Source organism: Aquila chrysaetos, chromosome 15 (assembly GCF_900496995.4).
Source record: "Aquila chrysaetos chrysaetos chromosome 15, bAquChr1.4, whole genome shotgun sequence".
NCBI classification, from domain to species: Eukaryota; Metazoa; Chordata; class Aves; order Accipitriformes; family Accipitridae; genus Aquila; species Aquila chrysaetos.
The window spans coordinates 334,783-355,041 of NC_044018.1; the positions used below are offsets into that span (position 1 = coordinate 334,783).

The 20,259-nt window shown below is 72.5% G+C and overlaps 6 protein-coding genes across 10 annotated transcripts; 3 read left to right on the forward strand and 3 right to left on the reverse strand.

The window, feature by feature from the left end:
* Positions 1-1,781: 1,781 nt before the first annotated feature.
* SLC5A6 (solute carrier family 5 member 6) lies at positions 1,782-6,054 on the forward strand. Its single transcript, XM_030037323.2, is given in 16 exon segments — positions 1,782-2,350; positions 2,730-2,795; positions 2,862-2,913; positions 3,016-3,083; positions 3,177-3,331; positions 3,553-3,693; positions 3,783-3,912; positions 4,013-4,101; positions 4,180-4,292; positions 4,383-4,450; positions 4,560-4,646; positions 4,762-4,844; positions 4,846-4,938; positions 5,022-5,125; positions 5,194-5,315; positions 5,418-6,054. Coding segments are annotated over 16 exon segments (1,974 nt in total). The 5' UTR covers positions 1,782-2,020; the 3' UTR covers positions 5,691-6,054.
* Positions 6,055-6,598: 544 nt separating this feature from the next.
* On the reverse strand, positions 6,599-8,994 carry TCF23 (transcription factor 23). Of its 2 annotated transcripts, XM_030037335.2 has the most exons (3): positions 7,939-8,994; positions 7,239-7,490; positions 6,599-6,905 (listed from the first exon to the last, which is right to left on the reverse strand). In XM_030037335.2, the coding sequence occupies exons 1-3, from the start codon at positions 8,152-8,154 to the stop codon at positions 6,762-6,764; spliced, it is 612 nt and encodes a 203-aa protein (XP_029893195.1). In that variant the 5' UTR covers positions 8,155-8,994; the 3' UTR covers positions 6,599-6,761. The 2 variants fall into 2 exon arrangements, with proteins under 2 accessions (XP_029893195.1, XP_029893194.1); XM_030037334.2 differs by having other exon boundaries at positions 7,239-8,050.
* Positions 8,995-9,180: 186 nt separating this feature from the next.
* Positions 9,181-12,131, forward strand: PREB (prolactin regulatory element binding). The gene is made up of 9 exons (XM_030037325.2): positions 9,181-9,351; positions 9,619-9,814; positions 10,032-10,243; positions 10,447-10,527; positions 10,598-10,722; positions 11,020-11,193; positions 11,265-11,337; positions 11,459-11,618; positions 11,757-12,131. The coding sequence occupies exons 1-9, from the start codon at positions 9,217-9,219 to the stop codon at positions 11,849-11,851; spliced, it is 1,251 nt and encodes a 416-aa protein (XP_029893185.1). The 5' UTR covers positions 9,181-9,216; the 3' UTR covers positions 11,852-12,131.
* A 42-nt stretch (positions 12,132-12,173) lies between these two features.
* On the reverse strand, positions 12,174-14,167 carry ABHD1 (abhydrolase domain containing 1). 2 transcript variants are annotated; one of them, XM_030037327.2, is made up of 9 exons: positions 14,008-14,167; positions 13,771-13,931; positions 13,520-13,702; positions 13,411-13,456; positions 13,210-13,322; positions 12,965-13,063; positions 12,826-12,874; positions 12,595-12,760; positions 12,174-12,498 (listed from the first exon to the last, which is right to left on the reverse strand). In XM_030037327.2, exons 1-9 carry the CDS (start codon positions 14,116-14,118, stop codon positions 12,281-12,283), a joined length of 1,146 nt encoding a protein of 381 aa, XP_029893187.1. In that variant the 5' UTR covers positions 14,119-14,167; the 3' UTR covers positions 12,174-12,280. The 2 variants fall into 2 exon arrangements, with proteins under 2 accessions (XP_029893187.1, XP_029893186.1); XM_030037326.2 differs by having other exon boundaries at positions 12,965-13,138.
* On the forward strand, positions 14,155-16,745 carry CGREF1 (cell growth regulator with EF-hand domain 1). The gene is made up of 6 exons (XM_030038045.2): positions 14,155-14,187; positions 14,241-14,524; positions 15,561-15,617; positions 15,838-15,908; positions 15,985-16,109; positions 16,193-16,745. Exons 1-6 carry the CDS (start codon positions 14,155-14,157, stop codon positions 16,706-16,708), a joined length of 1,086 nt encoding a protein of 361 aa, XP_029893905.1. The 3' UTR covers positions 16,709-16,745.
* A 51-nt stretch (positions 16,746-16,796) lies between these two features.
* KHK (ketohexokinase) lies at positions 16,797-19,650 on the reverse strand. Of its 3 annotated transcripts, XM_030037330.2 has the most exons (8): positions 19,434-19,649; positions 19,224-19,340; positions 18,828-18,962; positions 17,999-18,071; positions 17,756-17,902; positions 17,314-17,402; positions 17,080-17,237; positions 16,797-16,998 (listed from the first exon to the last, which is right to left on the reverse strand). In XM_030037330.2, exons 1-8 carry the CDS (start codon positions 19,595-19,597, stop codon positions 16,913-16,915), a joined length of 969 nt encoding a protein of 322 aa, XP_029893190.1. In that variant the 5' UTR covers positions 19,598-19,649; the 3' UTR covers positions 16,797-16,912. The 3 variants fall into 3 exon arrangements, with proteins under 3 accessions (XP_029893190.1, XP_029893191.1, XP_029893192.1); XM_030037331.2 differs by lacking the exon at positions 19,224-19,340 and having other exon boundaries at positions 19,434-19,650; XM_030037332.2 differs by lacking the exon at positions 17,756-17,902.
* Between the last annotated feature and the right edge of the window lie 609 nt (positions 19,651-20,259).

The following is a 20,259-nucleotide window of genomic DNA, read 5'->3' on the forward strand; positions in this document are numbered from 1 at the left end:
GGGCTGGGGCCAGCGGGGACGCCGGGGACGGGGGAGCAGGGCCGTGGCCCGGGTTCACCGGGGCTGGGCGGCAGCGGCGTTTCGAGCGGGGTCACCGGGGACACGGGGGAGAACGAGGAAGCGTAAGGCGGGGGACACCGGGGACGGGAGGGCCGGGCCTCAGGCAGGGTCACCGGGGACACCCTGGCGCCGGGGGAGCGAGGCCTTGGGCCGGGGACACCGGGGAACACCGAGGGGCCTCGGGGAGGGTACAGGGGAGCCTTGGGCCGGGCCGTCCCCGCCCATGGCTGCTGGGCCTTGGGCTGCGGTACCGGTGGGGCAGCTGTCAGGGACGGCGCTGCCGCCGCCCGCCCCGTGTTTAGTCTCCGCGGCGGAATGCGGTGGGGTGACCTTGGACCCTGCCCGGGAGCTGCGCTGCGACGGTGGCACGTGAGGCGGGCGGGCGCTGCCCTCTCACCCACTTCCCACCCGGGGAAGGGGGCCCCGTGCCAGCACGGCTGCCCCAGTCCCCTGGCCCCCGCGGCAGGCAGGCCCGGGCAAGCCATGCCCCGTGCAAGGGTGCCAGGCGGGGCTCAGCCTAATCCCCCCAAGTATGCCCCGGCCGGGCATTCCTCCGGGGATCACGGCGGGTGCAGCGCCAGTCCCCGTCCCCCGCCCACCCCCCGCCACTGGCAGCCTGGCCTCGTCCTCCACGTGCCCTGCGCTGCCCCGTGGCAGCCCCTAATGCTGCCCCGCTGGTACGGCGGTGTGGGGTCCCTCTGCATCCTGCCCCGCTGGTGCCCGCCGTTTCCCTGGCACTCGCCGCTCCTGGCTCCCTGCTCTCCGCAGCCCCCTGCCCGCTGGCGGAGGCGGGGGGGGGGTGTCTCTGCTCGCGCCCCCTCCCTGCTCTGCTCCTGGGGCCACCCGGCCGCCCCCTCCTGCTCCGCAGGGGCTGGAGCCAGGGGTGGGGGCAGAGGCCCAGCGGGGGCCTGTGAGCAGGGCAGGGGGGGTGCCAGGGCCGGCAGCGGCTCAAGCGTCTGCTCCATCTGGCTGCTGCCCAGAGCCTCTGAGACTGGCAGTCCCCATCCATCTGTCCATCTGTCTGTCCCTGGCTGTGTGGGGCGCCTGTTGTGGGGGTCACCCTGCCCAACCTCTGCTCAGCTGGGCGAGGGTGCCAGGGCTTCTCCTTGCCCGCGCAGACTGGGCTCTGCTGCCCATCCATCCGCCCTCCCCAGCACTGTCCATGGGTCCTGTGGGTCTGGGGGCTGCTGGTGGGGCTGGTCCTGCAGGGTGGGCTGCTGTGGGGGCGGCTGCTCTGGCGCTGGCTGGGCTGTGCCGGCCCCAGGGCGGCTGGCTGGCGCCAGAGCCGGGGTGTTTGTGCTGGGTTTGGCTGGGCTCTCGCACCAGGGGCGGCTCTGCCAGGCTTGGCGGGGCTGCGTGGTGCCGGGACGGTTGGGTCATGTTGTGTTTGGCTACGGCAGGACCGGTGCTGCCGGGCTTGGCGGGGCTGTCCTGCACCGGGGGCGGTTGTGTTGGGTTTGGCCACACAGGGCTGGTTCTGCCGGGTTTGGCAGAGCCACGTGGAGCTGGCAGGGCCGGTGCTGCCGGGGTCCTGGGTGGGAATGTTTTTGCAACTGTGGCCTCGGTGCTCTTTGGAAGAGGCGCTCGTTTCCCTTGGCGGGGGCAGGTCTGGCAGCCCAGGGGGTGGGCGCCGCTGTGCCGAGCCCAGCCCAGAGGGAGGAGAAGGGTTAAGGGGCCATTCCTCGCCCCCCCCCACCCCGCACCAGGTCCTTGAGGCTGAGGGAGAGGAGCAAGAGCGAAGGTCCCTGCAGTGTCTGCTGCAGCTCCTGGTGTGGCCTGCCCGGCGCTGACACCCGTCCCTCCTCCCGCAGCTCCAAGTGCCGGGGAGATGCTGGCCAGGACCTGCTGCCGGGGTGGCTGCCGGGGCTCGGCATGCCTATGAGGCTGGCAGGGTGCAGACGAGGCGGGCGGCTGGGCAGCAGCGTCTCCAGCGGGACAGCGGTAACAGGAGACGCTCGCCATGGAGTTCACGGTGATCGACTACAGCATCTTCGCGCTGCTGCTGGTGCTGTCGTCGGCCATCGGGCTCTTCTACGCGCTGAGCGGGGACCGGCAGCGCACGGTGCAGGAGTTCCTCCTGGCCAACCGCAACATGGGCTTCCTGCCTGTCGCCCTCTCCCTGCTGGCCACCTTCCAGTCGGCTGTGGCCATCCTGGGTGTGCCGGCCGAGATCTACCGCTTCGGCACCGAGTACTGGTTCCTCGGCTGCTCTTACTTCCTGGGGCTGCTCATTCCGGCCCACGTCTTCATCCCGGTCTTCTACCGCCTGCGCATCACCAGCACCTACGAGGTGAGTGGGACGTGCAGGCAGGCGCGTGGCCTCGGGGGACGAGCTGATGGCGCCTGGCAGGGTTTTCGGCTCCTGGTCCCTCGCTACACCGTGCCCCTGTCCTGGACCCCAGCCTGCCGTGCCCCCCGAACGGGGCTCCCACCCAGCTTGTCCAGCACCCATCCCGTCCCCTGCCCTGGGCACCTCGCCTGCCCCAGCCAGTGCTGGCCAGCCCGGTTGTATCTCTGTGGCAGCAGGAGCCAAGGTGCTGGCGGAGGACTGCCTGACCCGCTCCGCTTCCCCACTGCCGTGGGGGGGACATGGGGGAGGCGGGGGATGTCCCCCCTGCTCAGGACCCCGCATCTGGGTGGGACAGTGCCCTGACCCGTCTCCCCCACAGTACCTGGAGCTGCGCTTCAACAAGACAGTGCGGGTCTTCGGCACCATCACCTTCATCTTCCAGATGGTGAGTGGGGCGGGGGGGGTGGGGCACAGGGGGCCGTGCACAGCTGCAGCGCTGCTCTCCCCGCAGGTTATCTACATGGGGGTGGTGCTCTACGCGCCTGCGCTGGCCCTCAATGCAGGTAAGGGGGGACGGGAGCAGCGGGGCGATGCTGGAAGCCCCATCCTGCGAGGGTGGGGCTGCTACCCCCCCCAGGCTTGTTAACAGCCTCTGTTGCTTCCAGTGACGGGCTTTGACCTCTGGAGCGCGGTGCTCACCATGGGGCTGGTCTGCACGCTGTACACCACGCTGGTGAGTCGCTGCCCGCTGCCCCCGGCTGCTGTCTGGCCGTGGGGTGCCCCGTGCCCCCGCCGGGCTGCAGTGACAGGTGCCGTGCCTTTGCAGGGTGGGCTGAAGGCTGTCATCTGGACGGACGTCTTCCAGACGCTGGTGATGTTCGCGGGGCAGCTGGCTGTCATCCTGGTGGGCGCCCGGCGGGTGGGCGGCATGGCCCGTGTCTGGCACCTGGCGGAGCAGGAGGGCAAGATCTCCGGCATTGAGTGAGTGGCCCAGCCACGCTGCGCCCTGTGCCGAGACACCTTCACCCACCCGGAGCCAGGCACCCCATGTCACGCCATGGGGATGTGCGGGGCAGCTGGGAAGGGGAGAGGGACCCTGGCATGGGGCGGGGGGGCTGTTCCTGCCGCCCTCTTTCCCGTGGGGTGCGGGGTGCCAGTGAGGACCCGGCGCCGTGACCCTCCCTGCCGGCGCCTCTCCGCAGCCTGGACCCTGACCCCTTCAAGCGGCACACCTTCTGGACCCTGGCGGTGGGGGGTGTCTTCATGATGCTGTCGCTGTACGGGGTGAACCAGGCGCAGGTGCAGCGGTACCTCAGCGCCCGCAGTGAGCGGGAGGCCAAGCTGTGAGTGGGGCCGGGGCTGGGGGTCCCGCGGCTGGGACGGGCCGCTCTGCCGCCCTTCCTTGCCTCTGACGCCCGCCTGGCGCCCGCAGCTCCTGCTACGCCGTCTTCCCCTGCCAGCAGATCGTGCTCTGCCTCAGCTGCCTGACCGGCCTCGTCATGTTCGTCTATGACCGGGAGCACCCGCTGGCGCCCACACAGCGCCCCGGGTCCTCCGACCAGGTGGGTGGCCGGGTGTCGTCATCCCCCTTAGCCCTCCTGCAGCCCACAGGGCCGGACCCCGCTCCCCCCGGCCCTGCAGGCACTGACCCCCCTGCCCCAGCTGGTGCTGTACTTCGTGATGGACGTGCTGCAGGACCTGCCGGGGCTGCCCGGGCTCTTCGTCGCCTGCCTCTTCAGCGGGTGCCTCAGGTGAGCACGAGGCCCCAGGGACGGCGGGGCTGAGGGGGGGTCCCAGCCGAGCCCCCTCTTGCTCCCTTTCCTCCCCAGCACCATCTCCTCCGCCTTCAACTCGCTGGCCACGGTGACGATGGAGGACCTGGTCCGGCCCCACTGCCCTGGGCTGTCGGAGTCACGGGCCACGCTGCTATCCAAGCTGCTGGGTGAGTGGGGGGGGGTGGCAGGGGACGGGGGCGGACGCTGGCAGTGGGGGGTCCCCAGCGCCACCGTGACCCCCCCACTCCCTTCCCCAGCTTTTGGTTATGGATTGCTCTGCCTGGGGATGGCTTACGTGTCCTCCATGCTGGGCCCTGTGCTGCAGGTAGGGATGGGGGTGTGGGGCCCCCCAGCTCCGGCACCCAGCCGGTGGATGGCTGGTGCCGGCTGCGGGCCGGGGCGAGGGGCTGGCGCTGAGGGCCATGTCCCTGCAGGCAGCCATCAGCATCTTCGGCATGGTGGGGGGCCCGCTCCTGGGGCTCTTCTGCCTGGGCATGTTCTTCCCCTGCGCCAACCCCACGGTGAGTGTCCCCCTGCCCAGCTGGGGGCATGGACCCCACGGAGGGGCAGTGCCGGGGGGGCTGGGGCACCCTGAGCCCGGCTGGGGGCCAGCACCCTCCCTCTCTCCCGTTGCAGGGTGCTGTCGTGGGGCTGCTGGCGGGCCTGGCCATGGCCTTCTGGGTGGGCATCGGCAGTCTGCTGCACAGCATGGGGGGGGGCCCCCCCACCTAACAGCACCGTGCTCCCCCCCGTGGGCAACCTCACCACCATCCTCGCCACCACCCTGCTGGCCCCCACGCCAGCCCCCCAGAGGTGAGTGGGGTGGGGGGCTCGGCGCCGGGGCGCTGCTCCGTGCACACCACCTCTTCCCCCCACCTGACCCTCATCTCCCCCAGCCCCACAGGGCTGCAGAAGTTTTACAGCCTGTCCTACATGTGGTACAGCGCCCACAACTCCACCACCGTCATCCTGGTGGGGCTCCTGGTCAGCCTGCTCACCGGTGAGTGTCAGGGGTGGGGGGCTGGTGGCAGCTCCCCCCACGCCGCTGACCCTCTGCTCTGTCCCCAGGCCCCACGCCGGCAGCAGCCGTGGACCCCCGCACCATCTACCCTGTGCTGCCTCGCCTGCTTTGCTGCCTGCCCCAGAAATACCGGCAGAGGCTCTGCTGCGGGGTGGACTTCCCTGCCCAGGTGAGGGGCCCAGACCCCAGCCCTCTGGGGGGGGGCAGTAGCGGAACATGGGGTTGGTCCCCCCCTCTGTGCTCCTGCTGCCCCTCCGTTCTGTCCCCGCAGGACACCAACCATGTGGATGCCACGGTGAAGAGCAACAGGGTGCCCAACGGCCTGGCCCCCCCCCGGCCCCGGCCGGCGGGAGGAGGAGGGACAGGGCTACATCCGTGCGGCTGGGGCCCCTGCCTACGCCCTGCAGGAGACCTCCTTCTGAGCCCCCCCCCTCCCCGACATGGGGGTCCCAGCCACCCCATGCATCCTTCCCGAGTGCCCCCCCGGCCATGGGGCACGGACCCCCTGTGGAGCGCCCACACGCAGCTGGGGAGCACCAAATAACCGGGAGGGGCTGGGTCCCTGCCCGGGGGGGCTGGTCAGGCTGCACCCCCCGCGGGCAGCACAGGGCTTCTCTGCCTGCACCCGCGGTAGGCTGGCTCCCGAGCCCCAGGCCCTCCATCTGCCCACGCCAGGGCCGCTGCCAGTGCCTGCGGCGGCCCCTGCCCCCCGGCTGGGGGGGTTGTCTGGGACCACGGGTGTGGGGGCGAGTCAGAGCGGTGCCCTCTCCCCCACTGGCCAGGACGCTGCCCACGTGCCTTACCGCACCGCTCCCGGGCCGGGGGCTGCCCCACACCCCCCCCCACCAGCCCCCACCATCACCCATCTCTGTGTTCCTTGTCCTGCCAATAAATGGTTCTGGAGCGCAGGTGTCAGAGGAGCCCTGGGACCAGCCCCCTCCCCACCGTCCCTCGGGAGCCTGCAGGGACATGGGACCCCGGTCTCCCAAAGCAGCGGGGGGGCCGTGCTCTCCCCCCGGAGCGGGATCCTCGCCAGCTAGGGGAGATTTATGGCGGCGGCCTTGGCCCTGGCTCCTTTCCCATGGCACGGGGCCGACGGGGGGGGCCCGGCTGGGGGAGCCAGGTGAGCGCAGCCAGGGGGCAGCTGCTCCATGGCTGGGGGGGCACAGGGCCCCCCATCTCCCCATCCCCCAGGTACAGCCGAGCCAGGGCAGAGCCAAGGGTGAGGGTCTCATGGGGGGGGCCCATCCCACAGCCCCGGTGCCGCTGAGGCAGGAGGCAGGCGGCGGGTGCTCGCTGCAGGTTTATTGCTGCTGGGCGGCCCCCAGCCCGCCACCCCACCCCACCCCACCCCATCCCAACGCCAGGCAGGGGACACAGAGCCAGCCCCATGGCGGGAGCTCCCACCAGAGCCCACCCCAAGTGTCCCCGGGGTTCTGGACCTGTGCCCGTGGAACTTGCGGACCCCCGTGCAGGATCGGGGTGCAGATCCCATTGGCACCGGCCCCCCCCCCATCCTGGCTGCTGCTCCCATCCCCACCCTGGGGCATGGCCTCCCCACACTGTGGGGAGAGAGCAGACGTGGGGGCTCCCGTGGCTGTGGGTGCCCCGGTTGTCAGGGGGGGCCATCGCCTGTTTCCAGCCTGCTGTCCCCCAGGCCTGTGTGCTCGTGGCTGCCGGTGACGGTGGGTGCCCCGGGGGGGTCAGGACCAGGTCCCCCCCAGGGGCCGACGTAGAGGCGGGAGCGCATCGGCCACTTCTGCAAGAGAGGGAGAGGGGTCGGGGCTGGGAGGGTGGCCCTTTGTCCTCCTGCTGCCGGTGACCGACACCTAGGGACGGGGGGACCCCAGGGACCGGCTGCTGGTGTGTGTGGGGCACGCTGGGGGACCCCGGGGTGGAGGGGCTGGAAGCTGAGGGAAAGGCCGCCAGCATGCGCTGGGGACCCCCGCGACCAGCCGCATCGTGCACTGGGGGACCGGCTGCTGGTGTGCATGGGGGATAAGGGGGGGGACCCCAGGGACTAGGTGCCAGCATGCAAGGGGGACCCCGGGGACCGGTGCCGGGGAGCTGGACCTCAAGGCGGTGGTCTCACCTTCAGGGGGTGCAGGAGCGGGTGTCCGTGGAGTGGGCAGGAGGGTGTGGGCGGGGGGGGCCCGCGGCCCAGCGCGTGGCTGAGGTGGGCGATGTAGCTGGTGGCCAGGACGAGGATGTCCAGCTTGGAGAGCTTGGTGCCGGGGGGCACGGCAGGCAGGGCTGCCTGCAGCGACAGGAAGGCCCGGCGTAGCGCCCGCACCCGGCTCCGCTCCCGTGCCGCATTTTGGGGGCATGGCGGACCGGGGGGACCCTGTGGAGAGAAGGGGGCTGAGCCAGCCCGGGGCCCATGGCACCCCACAGCTGAGGGTCGAGTGGGCACTGCCACCCCCAACAGAGACAGGGACAGCACCCGTCCTCCACGATGCCACCTGTCCCTGGGGAGCCAGGTGAACCCAGGACTCAGACCCACGGGGTGTCTGTGCCCCCACGGCTGCGTCCCGTGGGGCAGCCTGTGCCCCCCCGCCTGCACCTCACCGGGCTCAGTCCTGCCCATGACCTGCACCCGAGTGGGGCAGGCTGGCGCTGCCTGGCGTGCACCCCCTCCCAATGGCAGCCCCACGGCAGACCCCCGGGGCCCTCTGTGCCAGGCGGCCCTGGTGCAGCGGGGCAAGGGGTGGCAGGCGCGTCCCTGGGGCTCCCTCCTGCCACCGTGTGTGGGGTCCGTGGGGCCCCACTCCTGCGCTCAGCCAGCTCCTTACCTGTCCTGCTGCCGGGGGGCTCCCCAAGTTGGCAGACGAGGGCCCTGGGGTCCTGCCTGTGCCCACTTCCCGGCAGCGCCGGGCAGCTCGTGCAGGGCTGCAGGCACCTCTCCTCCCCCGGGAGCCGGAGGCGGTGGTGGCCGGAGAGCAGCCGTACGTGGCGGCCGGCCCCGCTCCACATCCCCCGCCGTCGCCTGCCCCCACACTCTCAGCCATGCCAGGCCCCGCTGGGCAGCTCCTGCTCGCGCTCCTGCCTGCACCTCGGTCCCACGGAGTGCTGGTGGGTCGGGGCGACCCGGGGAGCGCCGGTACGTCCCCCCGCCGCCTCCCGGCACGGCACGGCCCACGGCCTCGTCTGGGCGGGCGTCTCGCCTCCCCCTCCTTGGCACCGTGGGATGAGCAGGAGGATACGGGCTGTCCCAGCCAGAGCCTCCCCCGGCCCGCGGCCGCCCACAGACGTCCTGCTCACCCCACGGCCTGGCCCCAGCGCCGCGGGAGCCACCGAGCCCTGCGCGGGACACCACGGGCACAGGCCATGTGCCGGGCAGGGCACCCACGTGGGGTCACACCGCGCCCTGGCCCCACATGCAGTCCACGCGCTCGAGGCCCCACCAGTGGGACGGGAGCCCGGTGCTGGTGGGGGGGGGGCAGGCAGCTGCCTGCGGCCATGGGCCCACCCCTGGGGGGGGGGTCCCGCACCCGCTGCCACCCAGCACGGGCTGAGGGGGTCCTCTGGGGGCTGTGCCACCCCCAACCCCCCTGACTCCAGCCCCGGCACAGCTGGAGCCTGGAGCACCCCAGCACCCACATCCCCCGCTGGACAGCAGGGTGAGGACCCCCGGGGGGGCCAGCACGGGAGGGGCACAGCCAGGTCAAGGCTGGGATGGGGGAGGCACAGTGAGGCAGCCGGGGGGGGGGGACGACACAGGGCTGGGGGGGCCCACGGGGGCCCAGGCCGCCCCCTCCCCATACAGCTCTGTGGGTGGGGGTGGCGGGGTTGGGGCTGAGCGGGGACAGCGGGACCCCCCGGCCCCCGAGGGACCGCGGCGCGCAGACCCCACGGACACGCGCGACACCCCCCCGTCCTCCGAGCCGCGCATGCGCCGCGTGGGGAAGGGGCGATGAGGCGATGGGGCGATGAGGCGGGGCTGGGGAAGGGGCGGGGCTCGGGGACGGGGCGGGGCTCGGGGACAGGGGGCGGGCCTCGGGGACAGGGGGCGGGGCGGACGAGGCGGCGGCGGGCTGACGCAGCAGCGCGCTGACGTGTGTGGCGCAGTCATGGCGCCGCGGCGGCCGGCCGAGCTGTACCGGGCGCCCTTCCCGCTCTACACCGTCCGCCTCCACCCGCGGCGGCCGCTCGCCATCACCGCCGGCGGCGGCGGCGCCGCCAAGACCGGCATCCGCAATGGCGTGGTGCGGCTCAGCCGGGGGCGCGGGCTCACGCGAGTGGGGGCGGGCGGGCGCCGTGGTGGAGCGGGGCGAGGAGGCCCCGGGGGCCGCGGGACCGGGACCGGGACCGGTGCGGGAGCGTAGGCCGCGGGCGTGGGGCGGAGGGAGGCCCGGCTCGGCGGGGGGGGGGGGGGGCGGAGGCGGTGGCAGGCGGGTTCTGCGGGGGCGGCCCCGGGGGGGGGGCGGCCGGAGTGGGCCCGGTGGGGGCTGAGACCGAGCCCTGTCCCGCAGCACTTCCTGCAGCTGGAGCAGATCGGGGGGCAGCTCAGCGCCTCCCTCCTCCACTCCCACGACACGGAGACCCGTGCCACCATGACCATGGCGCTGGCCGACGACATCATCGCCGCGGGGCAGGACGCCAGCTGCCACATCCTCCGCTTCAGCCTGCAGGCGCCCGAGGCCAAGAGCGGCTCGGCCGGCCGCAACGGTGAGGTCCTGCTCTCCCCCGGGGCGGGGGGGCGGTGTGACAGCACCTGCCCTGGGTGCCGTGGGGCAGGGCATGGGGAGCTGGGTGGTCAGTGGGGTGCTTTGGAGATGGAGCAGTGCCCTGGACAGCCCCCCCAGGCCTGCCCTGGACTCCTGGGCTCAGCCCGCCTGGCGGCGGGGAGCTGTGTCAGGGATCCGTGCCATCTGCCCCACTGCAGGCAGTGGGGAGAAGGGGCCGCGGAAGCGGAAGGGCCCCAGCCCGGCGGGGCAGGGCGACACACAGAGCCAGACAAGCGAGGTGACGGTGGAGAGCCTGCACAGTGTCCGCACGGATTTCAGCCCCGATGCCCTGCAGAAGGCCGTCCGCTTCAACGCTGACTGCTCTCTGCTCGTTACTGGTGGTGCCGATGGCTTCCTTCGTCTCTGGGAGGTAGGCGTGGGGGGAGCCAAGGCCAGGCATCACCGCGCTGGCAGTAGCGTGCATCCAGCAGAGAAGGCCAGGCCCCAGCAGTGCCAAATTGGCAGCGGCTGCGGTTCTGTAACGCTACGTCTTCCTGACAACCCTGGGTGCTGGGGCTGCCGGGGACCCCTGGCCTGCGGGGCTCAGCTCTGACGGTTGGTCTGCCCTTGCAGTTCCCCAGCATGAAGAAGACACTGGAGTTCAAAGCCCACGACGGGGAGATCGAAGATATCGCGCTGGGTCCTGACAACAAGGTGAGTGTTGGGTGGCTCCCCGGTCCCACAGGGAGAGCTGTCCTTGGACGCCCACGCTGTCTGTGCGCAGGTGGTGACGGCGGGACGGGACTTCCAGTGCTGCGTGTGGCAGCAGGACCAGCTGGTGACGGGGCTGCGCTGGAACGAGAACCTGCCTGGCATCCCCGACAAGGCTTACCGCTACCAGGCCTGCCGGTGAGGCAGGGGCCAGGGCACACAGGCAGGGGGCTGGGAACAGACAACACCCGCGGCTGCCACCCCAGACTGAGCCTTCTCCCAGTCCCTGCCGTGTCTGCTGGGAGGGGCTTCCCCAGGCCGGGAGAAGGAGCGGCTCTGCTGTCTGCTTTGGCGCTGGTCTGTGTCCAGGTTTGGGGCTTGGGAGAGGGGAGAGAGGGTGCTGGGCCCTGGCGGGCCCCCCCAGCAGTCCTGGGTGAAGGTGGGGTGGCAGTGCTGGCCGTAGGGACCGATACACCCCATGCTCTCTTGCCGCAGGTTTGGGGCCGTGGAGGACAACGCCGGGGCACTGCGGCTCTATACAGTGCAGGTGCCCCACAAACGGGAGCGCCGACCCCCACCCTGCTACCTGACCAAATGGGATGGGAAGAGCTTTCTGCCGCTGCTGACCCGGCCCTGCGGCAACGAGGTCATCTCCTGCCTCTCCATCAGGTACCCCGGGGATGGGTGGGCACGGGGCAGGGGGCCGCCCCAGCCCCTGCTCACTGTCCTCCCCCCTGCAGTGACTCAGGCACCTTCCTGGGGCTGGGCACAGTGACGGGCTCTGTCGCCATCCACATCGCCTTCTCGCTGCAGGTGAGCTGCGGGGCTCCTCGGGGAATGGTCAGCTGGGCAGGGAGGGGTGTGGGGGCAGCCCCAGTGCCCCCCCCACCCCGGGGCCGGGCTGCCTCGGACCACCCCCCCTCCTGCCCTTCAGAGGCTGTACTACGTGAAGGAGGCGCACGGCATCGTGGTGACGGATGTGGCCTTTGTCCCCGAGAGCCAGGGCGGGCGGGAGCTGCTGGCGGGGAACGAGGCCGCCCTGCTCAGCGTAGCTGTTGACAGCCGCTGCAAGCTGCACCTGCTCCCCAGCCGACGTAGGTGCCGGGGGGGGCTGCCACAGGTGCTGGGGTGCCCACCGCTGCTCCCCAGCCCAGGGCCAGGCTGCCTTTACCCATCCTCCAGCATCTATGGGGGGGCTGCAGCACCCATCCTCCTCCTCCTCTCCTCCACAGGCTCCCTTCCCGTCTGGCTGCTGCTGCTGCTCTGCGCCGGGCTCATCGTGGCCACCATCCTACTGCTGCAGCTCGCCTTCCCGGGGTTCCTGTAGCCCCCTGGCCCCCCCAAGCACCATGACGGAACCCCCAGGCTGGCCAGCTTCGGCCGTGCCTCGGCCCACCCCAAGCAGACTGTGAAACAGATGAGGGACCAGCCCCGGCCCTGCCCTCCCCGACACGGGCGCTCGGGGAGAGGGCAAGGGGCCCAGGAGCTGCGTGGTGCCCCAGCTCAGCGGGACTGTGCTGGCTGCGGTGCGGGGCTGGCCGCAGGAAGGAGGGGGTCCCGCCAGTCCTCCGCCCCACTGCTGCCATTAAAACTGGAGTGCGAAGGCAGCGCTGTCCTGTCTGTGCTGGGGTGGGGGGGAGCGGGGGGGCTGGCTCCAGCGCTGCTCCTGGCCGGGGGGGCTGCTCTGGGCTTAGGCCATGCCCTCCCAGCCCACGGACACACGGCTGCAGCTGCAGGGGGGTTGTTTATTGTGGGGTCAGGCAGCACCCTGCCCCGCAGCCCCCTCCCCGTCCCCCTCCAGCTGCCGCAGCTCCTCCCTGTGCTCGAAGACAGCGCTGATGAACTGGGCGAAGAGCCGCTCCATGTAGCTGCCGGGGCGGGGGCAGATCCCCTCCAGGAAGCCGAGGTGGCCCCCATGGGCCGTCACCAACAGTGCCACATGGGGCAGGTGCCTGGCAGCTTCCACGGGGATGGCTGGGCAAGCATGGCGGGAGGGGGTTAGCCACCGGCGTGCCCTGCCGTGGGTCTGCACCCACTGCCCCCCATGGCCCGCCTCCCCCTCCAGCTCACCGTGCAGGGGGGAGAAGGGGTCGTCGGCGGCGTTGAGGCAGAGCACGGGCACACGGATGCCGTGCAGCCAGCGCGCAGGGCTGGCCGCCTGGTAGTACTCACGGCAAGAGTGGTAGCCAAAGGCCCGGGCTGTGTAGCGCTCGTCGAACTCCCGGATGGTGCATGCCTATGGCGGGGGGGGGTTTCAGGGGGGGCTCGGCCCACAGGGCCGGGGTGGGGGCTGGGTCCTACCTGCAGCACGTGCTCCACGTCCACCTTCTCTCCGATCGCTGCCCTGTGCCTGCACCGGGCCCGGGGTCAGCGCCGGGCAATGCTGCCAGCCCCGGGCTGGGTGCGTGGTGTGTCCCCACCTCTGTCCCGTCCCCCCCACCTGCTGATGAGGCAGCGCAGGCTGGCGGTGAGGTGCCGGTTGAAGAGCAGGTCGTTGAGGGGCTGCTCCAGCGAGGCGGCCGAGGCGTCGGGGTCCCAGCTGGGGCAGAGGGCCATGGCCGCCGCCAGCCCTGCTGCCCACCCCCGCCGCCCCAGGTAGTTCAGCACCTGCATCCTGCGGCGCAGCCGGTCAGGGGCAGCCGTGCCGCCATCCTGGCCCATCCCCAGTGTGGGTGCTGCCCATACCCGCCCAGGGAGACACCCACGGCCAGCAGCGGGGCCCGTGGGTACCGGCGCTTGATGTGGGCGATGGCCGTCTCCAGGTCCTCGGTGTTGCTGGCACAGAAGGTCCGGGGGGTCTGAGGGGGGAGCAGAGCTGGGGCCGGGCTGTCCTGGCTCTGCCTGGGGGCAATGGGGGGGGGGGGGGGGGGGGGGGGTCTCACCCACCAGCAGCTCCTCGCCCCGGCAGCCCCGGTGGTTGAGCACGACGGACCTGGGGGAGAGGGGAGGTGTGAGGGGCTGGCAGGTCTGCAGCCGTCCCATCCCCGGGGCTTACCTGTAACCGGCGCGGCTGGCCCGGTGCACCAGGCGGAGCAGGTAGGTGGCCTGGCTGCTGCCGGTGAGGCCCGGGATCAGCAGGACAGTGGGGCAGGCGCAGGGGTCTGGGTGCCAGTTGCTGTCGGCATCCTTGGCCCAGTCAAGGATGAGCTGCCCGCCGTCGGGGGCGCGGATGGCCTCGCTGCGGGCAGAGCGGCGGGTCGGTGGGACAGCAGGGGAACCGGGCTGGTGACGGTGCCGTGGGCTCACCTGCGGTAGGAGACGGGCGGGCGGGCCCAGAGCAGGGCCCCAAGCACGGTCTGCAGGCGGCCCTCGAAGCACCAGGGCGTGGGGTAGAAGGTCTCGCCCACGGCGGGGCAGCGCTGCTCCAGGAAGGCGCGGAGCCGTGGGCTGGCGGCGAGCAGCGGCCGCTGCGGGGAGGGAGCCGGTCAGCGGGGCCGCTCGGCGGAGCCCGGACGGTCCGATCCGGCCCCGGCCCGCGCTCACCCGCGGCACCCGCGCCCAGTAGTAGCCGAGGAGGGCGGCGGTGGCGGCCGCCAGCAGCAGCGGGAGCGGGGACGGCACCGGGACCGGCACCGGGGGCTCCTCCGCGCCCATCGCCGCCTCCGCACCGGGACGGCCCCGCCCCTGGGGATGGCCCCGCCTCCGCGGGATAACCACGCCCCCGTGTGATGGACACGCCCCCGTCGTGACTCCGCCCACCACGCCCCGCCCCGGAGCGGGCGCGTGTCGCTCCGGCGGCCATCTTTGAGGCGGGGCACAGGCGCAGGGTGCCGGTTAACCCCTGCGCTGCCGGCGGGGCGCGGCTTGAGCCGCCCCGGGCCGGGGCTGAAACCCTCCCGGGCAGGGAAGGACCCGGCGGGCGGGTTCGGTCCCGGCGGGGCGGGCCCCGGCCGGTGCCGGTACCGGTACCGGTACCCGTGCCCGTGCCGGTGCTGGCGGACGTGTCGGCTACGGGGCCCGGGGCGGGGCGGGCGGCACCGAGACGTGAGACCGGGGCCGGGTGAGTGGGCAGCGGCGGCCGCGGGGGGTGTTTGTGGCGGCGGGGGGGGGGGGGGGTGTGCAGCGTGTGTGCGTGTGCAAAGGCTGCTGTGAGCAGTGTGAGCACTGAGCGGTGTGACCAGCGCACGCAGTGTGCGCCGTGCCCCGCAGTGCGCCCACGCCTGCCGCCCGCTCGCCCCGTTCGCGCTGCCGTCCCACGGTGTCAGCGGGTCCCCGCCGCGCAGGAGCCGGTGGACGCTCCCGGAATTCCCCGTCCCGCCCTCTCCGGGGCTGCTGCTCCCGCCCGGGATGGGGGGGGGGGGCGGCCGGGGCCGGGGGGAGCCGCTGCAGGTGCCAAGGCGAGTGGCTGGGGGCTGCAGGCGGGGGGGCTGCAGGCAGGGCTGGCAGGGGGATGAAGAGGCCGGACGGACGGTGCCGTTACCGTGTCTGTATGGAAGTGCCTCGTGCAGAGCCCCCCACCACCCCCGCTCCTCGCCAAATGCCGGATTCCCCCCGGCACCCCCCATACACACCGTGGCCAGGCGTGGCCCCCCCCCCCCCCCCCCCCCAGCCAGGGGTGCCCACCCTCCTGCTCTCGCCTGAGGTCGCAGGATGAGGAACCCACTGGTGGTCCTGCTGCTGCTGCTGGGTCCGGTGGCATGGGCTGCCCCCAGGGCTGGGGGGGCACAGGTATGGGGGGGCAGAGGTATGGGGGGGGGTGCATGGGCACGGGGGGAGGGCGCAGGTGTGGTTTGGGGGCGCAGGTGCAGATGAGCGCCCAGGCATAAGGGGGGATGCAGAGGCACAGACGGGGTGCACAGGTGCAGGTGGGGTGCACGGGCATGGCTGGGGCACATGGCGGTGGGTGGGCACAGAGGGGTGCGCGGTCAAGGACCGGGCTGATGGGCACAGGGGTGCACACAGGGCTGCGGGGGCCGTGGGTGGAGGGGATGCTGTGTGGGACACTGCAGGGACATCAGGCCAGGCTGGGGCACGCAGCCCCCCCCCTCGCTGCACCCCAACCAGGGGCACAGGTAACCTCACCCTCTCCTGGCCAGGCCTGAGGCCCCACTGGCCACGACTGACCCGCTGAGCCCAGAGCTGCCCACGCTGCCGTGAGTCCTTGCCCCTCGGGGAGCCCCACACCACCGGACCCTGCACCCCCGGCCCGGGGGCTGCACATGGGGGGAGGTGATGGGTGGGTGTGGGGCACGGGCAGTGCCCAGCTGGCTGTGGGGCAGGGTGGTCCTGGGGACAGCTATAGGGCAGAGCAGCCCTGGGGCAGGCTGTGGGGTGGGGGGGGTTCATGCCCACCCCCAGCGCCACCACCCCCAGGCTGCTGCAGAGCGCAGTGAGGAGCCTGGGGCCACCGGAGCAGGACGTGGAGGCCATGACACAGGAGCAGGGTAAGGCCGTGGGGGGCCAGGGGGCCAGCGGTGGCAGGGACACGGCCCCAGTCCCACGGCACCCCGTGCCCCACAGCCCTGCTCTACCTCTTTGTGCTGCATGACCATGACCGGAGCGGACGCCTGGACGGGCTGGAGCTGCTGCAGCTGCTGGGCACTGTGCTGGCACAGCGGGATGGGGGGTGGCCAGACCCCAACACGGTAGGTCCCATGGGGTTGAGCCCTCGCACCCCACAGAGCCCCTGGGCCGGGTCCTCACCCCATTCCCCACCCCGTCCCTGCAGGTGGCCATGCTGGTGGACCGAGCCCTGGAGAGGCAAGACCTGAGCAGGGATGGGCTGCTCGACCCCGCCGAGCTGCTGCTCTTGCCCAGCTGGGGCGGACCCCCAGGGCAGCCCCTCCAGCAGCAACTCGGGGAGCTGCTGGCAGGAGCTGTGGCTGTGCCTGGGCTGGACACGGAGATGCCTGGGGGGGATGCAGGGGTGAGCGGCCCAGGGCATGGCCTGGCAGGGGGGCAGGCAGCCACTCAGGCTGAAGCCCCCAATGCTGAAGGCATGGAGGTGGAGGAAGCCCCTGAGATTGAAGCCCCCGAGGGGGAGGCAGCCCCGGGGAGGGGTAGGCAGTGGGGGGCTATGGGCAGGGCTGTGCCAGCCCCCCATGGCTCTGTGGGGTGCAGTGCCCCAGCTGCTCCCTGCCCTGCTCAGGGCACATGGTCATGGGGGGGTCCCTGCAGACCCCCCACAGCCTGTGGTGGGGCTGGGGAGGACGGTGGGGCCGGGGTTGTGCGGTTGCCCCTGTAACATGGCGGGACGGAGAAATACAGGCACTGCTGCCGGTGCTTGCCTGGGCCGTGGTCAGTGCAGAGAGGGGCCAGGCACAGCCTGGGGGGCACAGGAGGCAGCCCTGGGGCTTTATTGGCAGCGGGGTGGGGGGGTGCTGGGTGTGGGGGGAGGGTAGCATGCTCCAGGGGTGTGTGTGGGGTCTCCTGGCACAGGGTGCCCACCTCAAACGATGCCATCAAAGCCCTGGATTCCACATTTCCTGCCTGCGATCTGGCAGCCGAAGGTGAGGGCGTCCTGCAGGCTCCTCCCTGGGGAATGGGGGTGTCAGCCCTGCCCGGACGAGCCGGGCTGTGCTGGGCCATGCCAAGCTACGCCGTGGCCATGCCCACCTGCCGAGAGCGCAAAGATGACGGCAGCATTGAAGGTGTCCCCGGCACCCAGCGTGTCCACAAGGGTCTCTGGGGGGAAGGCGTCCGAGTGCACCAGCTCCCCATCGGGCCCCACAGCGTCAGCCCCCTCCTCGGCCCAGGCACAGATCAGCGTGGCCCTGGAGGGGGGGTGGTGGTGGGTGCAGGGTGTGGTCATGCCCCCCCTGACCCACACCCCTCCCGCAACCCCCCTACCCTGGCTGCACGCGGCCACGCAGCCCCCGCAGCGCCTCGGGAGCCGAGCGGTACCCGAAGTGCCGGGCCAGGTCCTTGCTGATGAACACCTGCGGGAGAGGGGCTGGGACGGGGGGTCGGGACGGGGGGCGATGCCCCCACAGCCCCAAAGCATGCCTTGCTGCACCCCGACTGCACCCCCAGACCCCAACCACACCCCCTGGACCCCGACTGTGCCCCCCCTATACCCCATCAGCACCCACCCCCCCCACCCTGCACCCCCCGACTGCCCCCCCCCTCCCCCCCCGTGCCCCGACCGTCCCGTACCTGGACCCCCAACTCCCGCACCCTACACGCTGGCCGGGCCCCTGACCCCGCCCCCAGTCGATAGCCCCGCCCCAGACCGGTTCCCCGCCCCCTCCATAGCCCTAGCCCCGCCCCAGCCGGTAGCACCGCCCCGCACCACGTGGGCCAGGCCCATCAGCGGCAGCAGCTCCTCCCGCGGCTTCTCCACCTCCACCGAGGTGCGGACGAGCTCGGCCGCCGGCCGGACCCGGTTGTGCCGCTCCACCCGCCGCATCATCGCCGCCTGCTCCGCCGCGTTACGGGCCTGCGGGCGCACAGCCCCTGGCACCGGCACCGGCTGCCTCCGGGGGGGTCCCCCGGCCCCCACCACGGGGGTCGTCCCCCTCAGCCCCGGGCTCACCTCCCAGTGAATCCACTTATACTGGGAGAGGTCGACCCGCTCGAAGTCGCGGGCCGTCACATCGGGCAGGTTCCTGCGGGGCGGGGGTCAGGGGGACCTCCGGCCGCGGGACAGGGCGGACCCTGGTGACCCCCAGCCTGGCCGGGAGCAAAGGGCAGCAGCGGGGGCTGCGGAGGGCTCAGCGCCGCCCAGGGCAGAGGTCCCCATGGGGGTGGCACTGCCCAGGTGAATCATTAACGATGGCGCAGCAGGACCCCAAGGTGGATGCGAAGGGCAGCACGGCCGCTGCCGCACTGCAGCTGCTGGAGCCGGGGGGGTTGGCGATGCCCACCATTGACCCTTCCACCATTGACCCGCATGAGCGCAGCCGGCCCTTTGCCAGGGCGAGGACCATGGCTGCCCTGCCGGCACCGGCATGGCCAGGGGACTGCTGTCCTGGGCACTGGGCAGCTGCCACATGCGATGCCGGGCATCCCCACAGGGGCTGTGCCAGCTGTCCCACACACCGGAGCATGTGGATACCACCACCAATCACGGCTGTGGCACGGGGGCTGATTAGGGACTGCAGGGATGATGGGCAGTGATTGTGCGTGCAGGAATACGGGGAATCACCCAATCTGGCATGTGGGACCCCCCTGGCAGGCAGCACAGGGCTGGTGCCAGCAGAGCCTCTGCCGGGGGCCAAGCATGGTGAGACCCCCGGGGTGCAGGGGAGTGGCCTGAGTGCCTGGTTTGGCTGGGGAGAAGGCAGGGAGGGGGCTGCAGCCCTGAGCCGACCTGGCTGAGCGCTGCCCGCTGGGTGACCGGGGCCAGGGACTGGTGTCCTTACGTGTCGTAGAGCATGATGGTCCGGGAGCCGCTGGCGGCGCTGATGATGCAGCAGGCGCAGGGCACGTCCCCGTGGGGCTGCCAGGCCACGTGTGTCACATCCACACCCCGGCGCTGGAAATCTGCCGCAATGAAACTTGGGGGACAGAGAGCGGGGTGAGGGGTGCCGCGCACCCGCGGGCATGTGGGATGGCATGTGCGTCCCGGCTGGCACCGACGGTCACGATGGAGGCAGGCAGGCAGGCGGCTGTGGCACCGCATGGCATGTGTCCAGCCAGCCGTGCCGCAGCTCGGCTGGGACAAAGCTGCCGGTGGAAGAGAAGTGGAGGGGCCGGTGGGAGCATCAGGGCGGGGTTGGCCCCGGGTCCCCCCCCCCCCCCCCCCGCACCCCACTTACTCTCCAGCATGCCCAGGGGCCAGTGAACCCATGAAGGCGCAGGGGGCTCCCAGCAGTGCCAGCACCGTGCAGGAGTTGGAGGCGTTCCCACCCCGCTGCCACCGCTGCGACATGCACCTGCAAGGCCGCGGGGCGTGGGTGCCGGGCCGGCCCTGGGAGGAGCACCGGCGGGGCTGTCCCATCGCCCTCCCCCGCCGCCCCCACCGGTACCTGGTGTCGGTGTCCTCGGCGGGGTAGGCCGGCACCACGGTGATGATGTCCAGGCACACCAGCCCCACGCACAGGATCCGCTTCTCCCCCCGCGCCGGGACGGGCTCGGGCTCGGGCTCGGGCTCGGGCTCGGGGTCCCGCCGGGCGGCCGCCCCCGCTGCCATGCTGGGTCCGCTCCGCTCCGGTACCGGCACCGGCAGCGTCCGCCCCGCCTCGCCTCCAATCGGGTCCCACCCCCTTTCCGCGCCACGCCCCTCAAGGCTCCACCAATCAGAGCCCGCCGTTACGCCGTTACTCCCACCGCGGGCGGGGCGAGGGAAGGGCGCGGCCATGCAGGACCCGCCCCCGGGGCCACGCCCGCGCGCATGCGCGCGAGTGCCGGGGCGGGGGCGCGCGCTGCCCACACGCAGGCGCATAGGGAGCTTTGTTCGGGCACGTTCGTTGTTCACATCGACCCCCCCCCAACCCCCCCCCCCGTGGCAGACCTCACCCGTGTCCGCGGCTGCAGGTCCCACGGCTGGGCCGGGCAGCGGGTCCCCAGCGTGGGGCTGGACCGGGGGAGGGGGCCGGGGGGAGAGCCTGGAGCCGAACTGGGCACGGGTGGGACGCGGGGGGTGCCGTGGGGTGAGGACACGGCCGTGGGGTCGGCGTGCGGGGGGGGGGGGTTGTGCCAGCCCCGGGGCTGGACTCTGCCGGGGGCAGCTGAGGGGGCACCCACGGGACCGGGTCCAGTGCCACCGCAGGGTGCAGGGGGGGTCCCCCAGCCTCCCCAAACCTGCACCCCGACCTGCACGTGGTGCAGCGGGGGGAGCAGGTGCAGACGTGG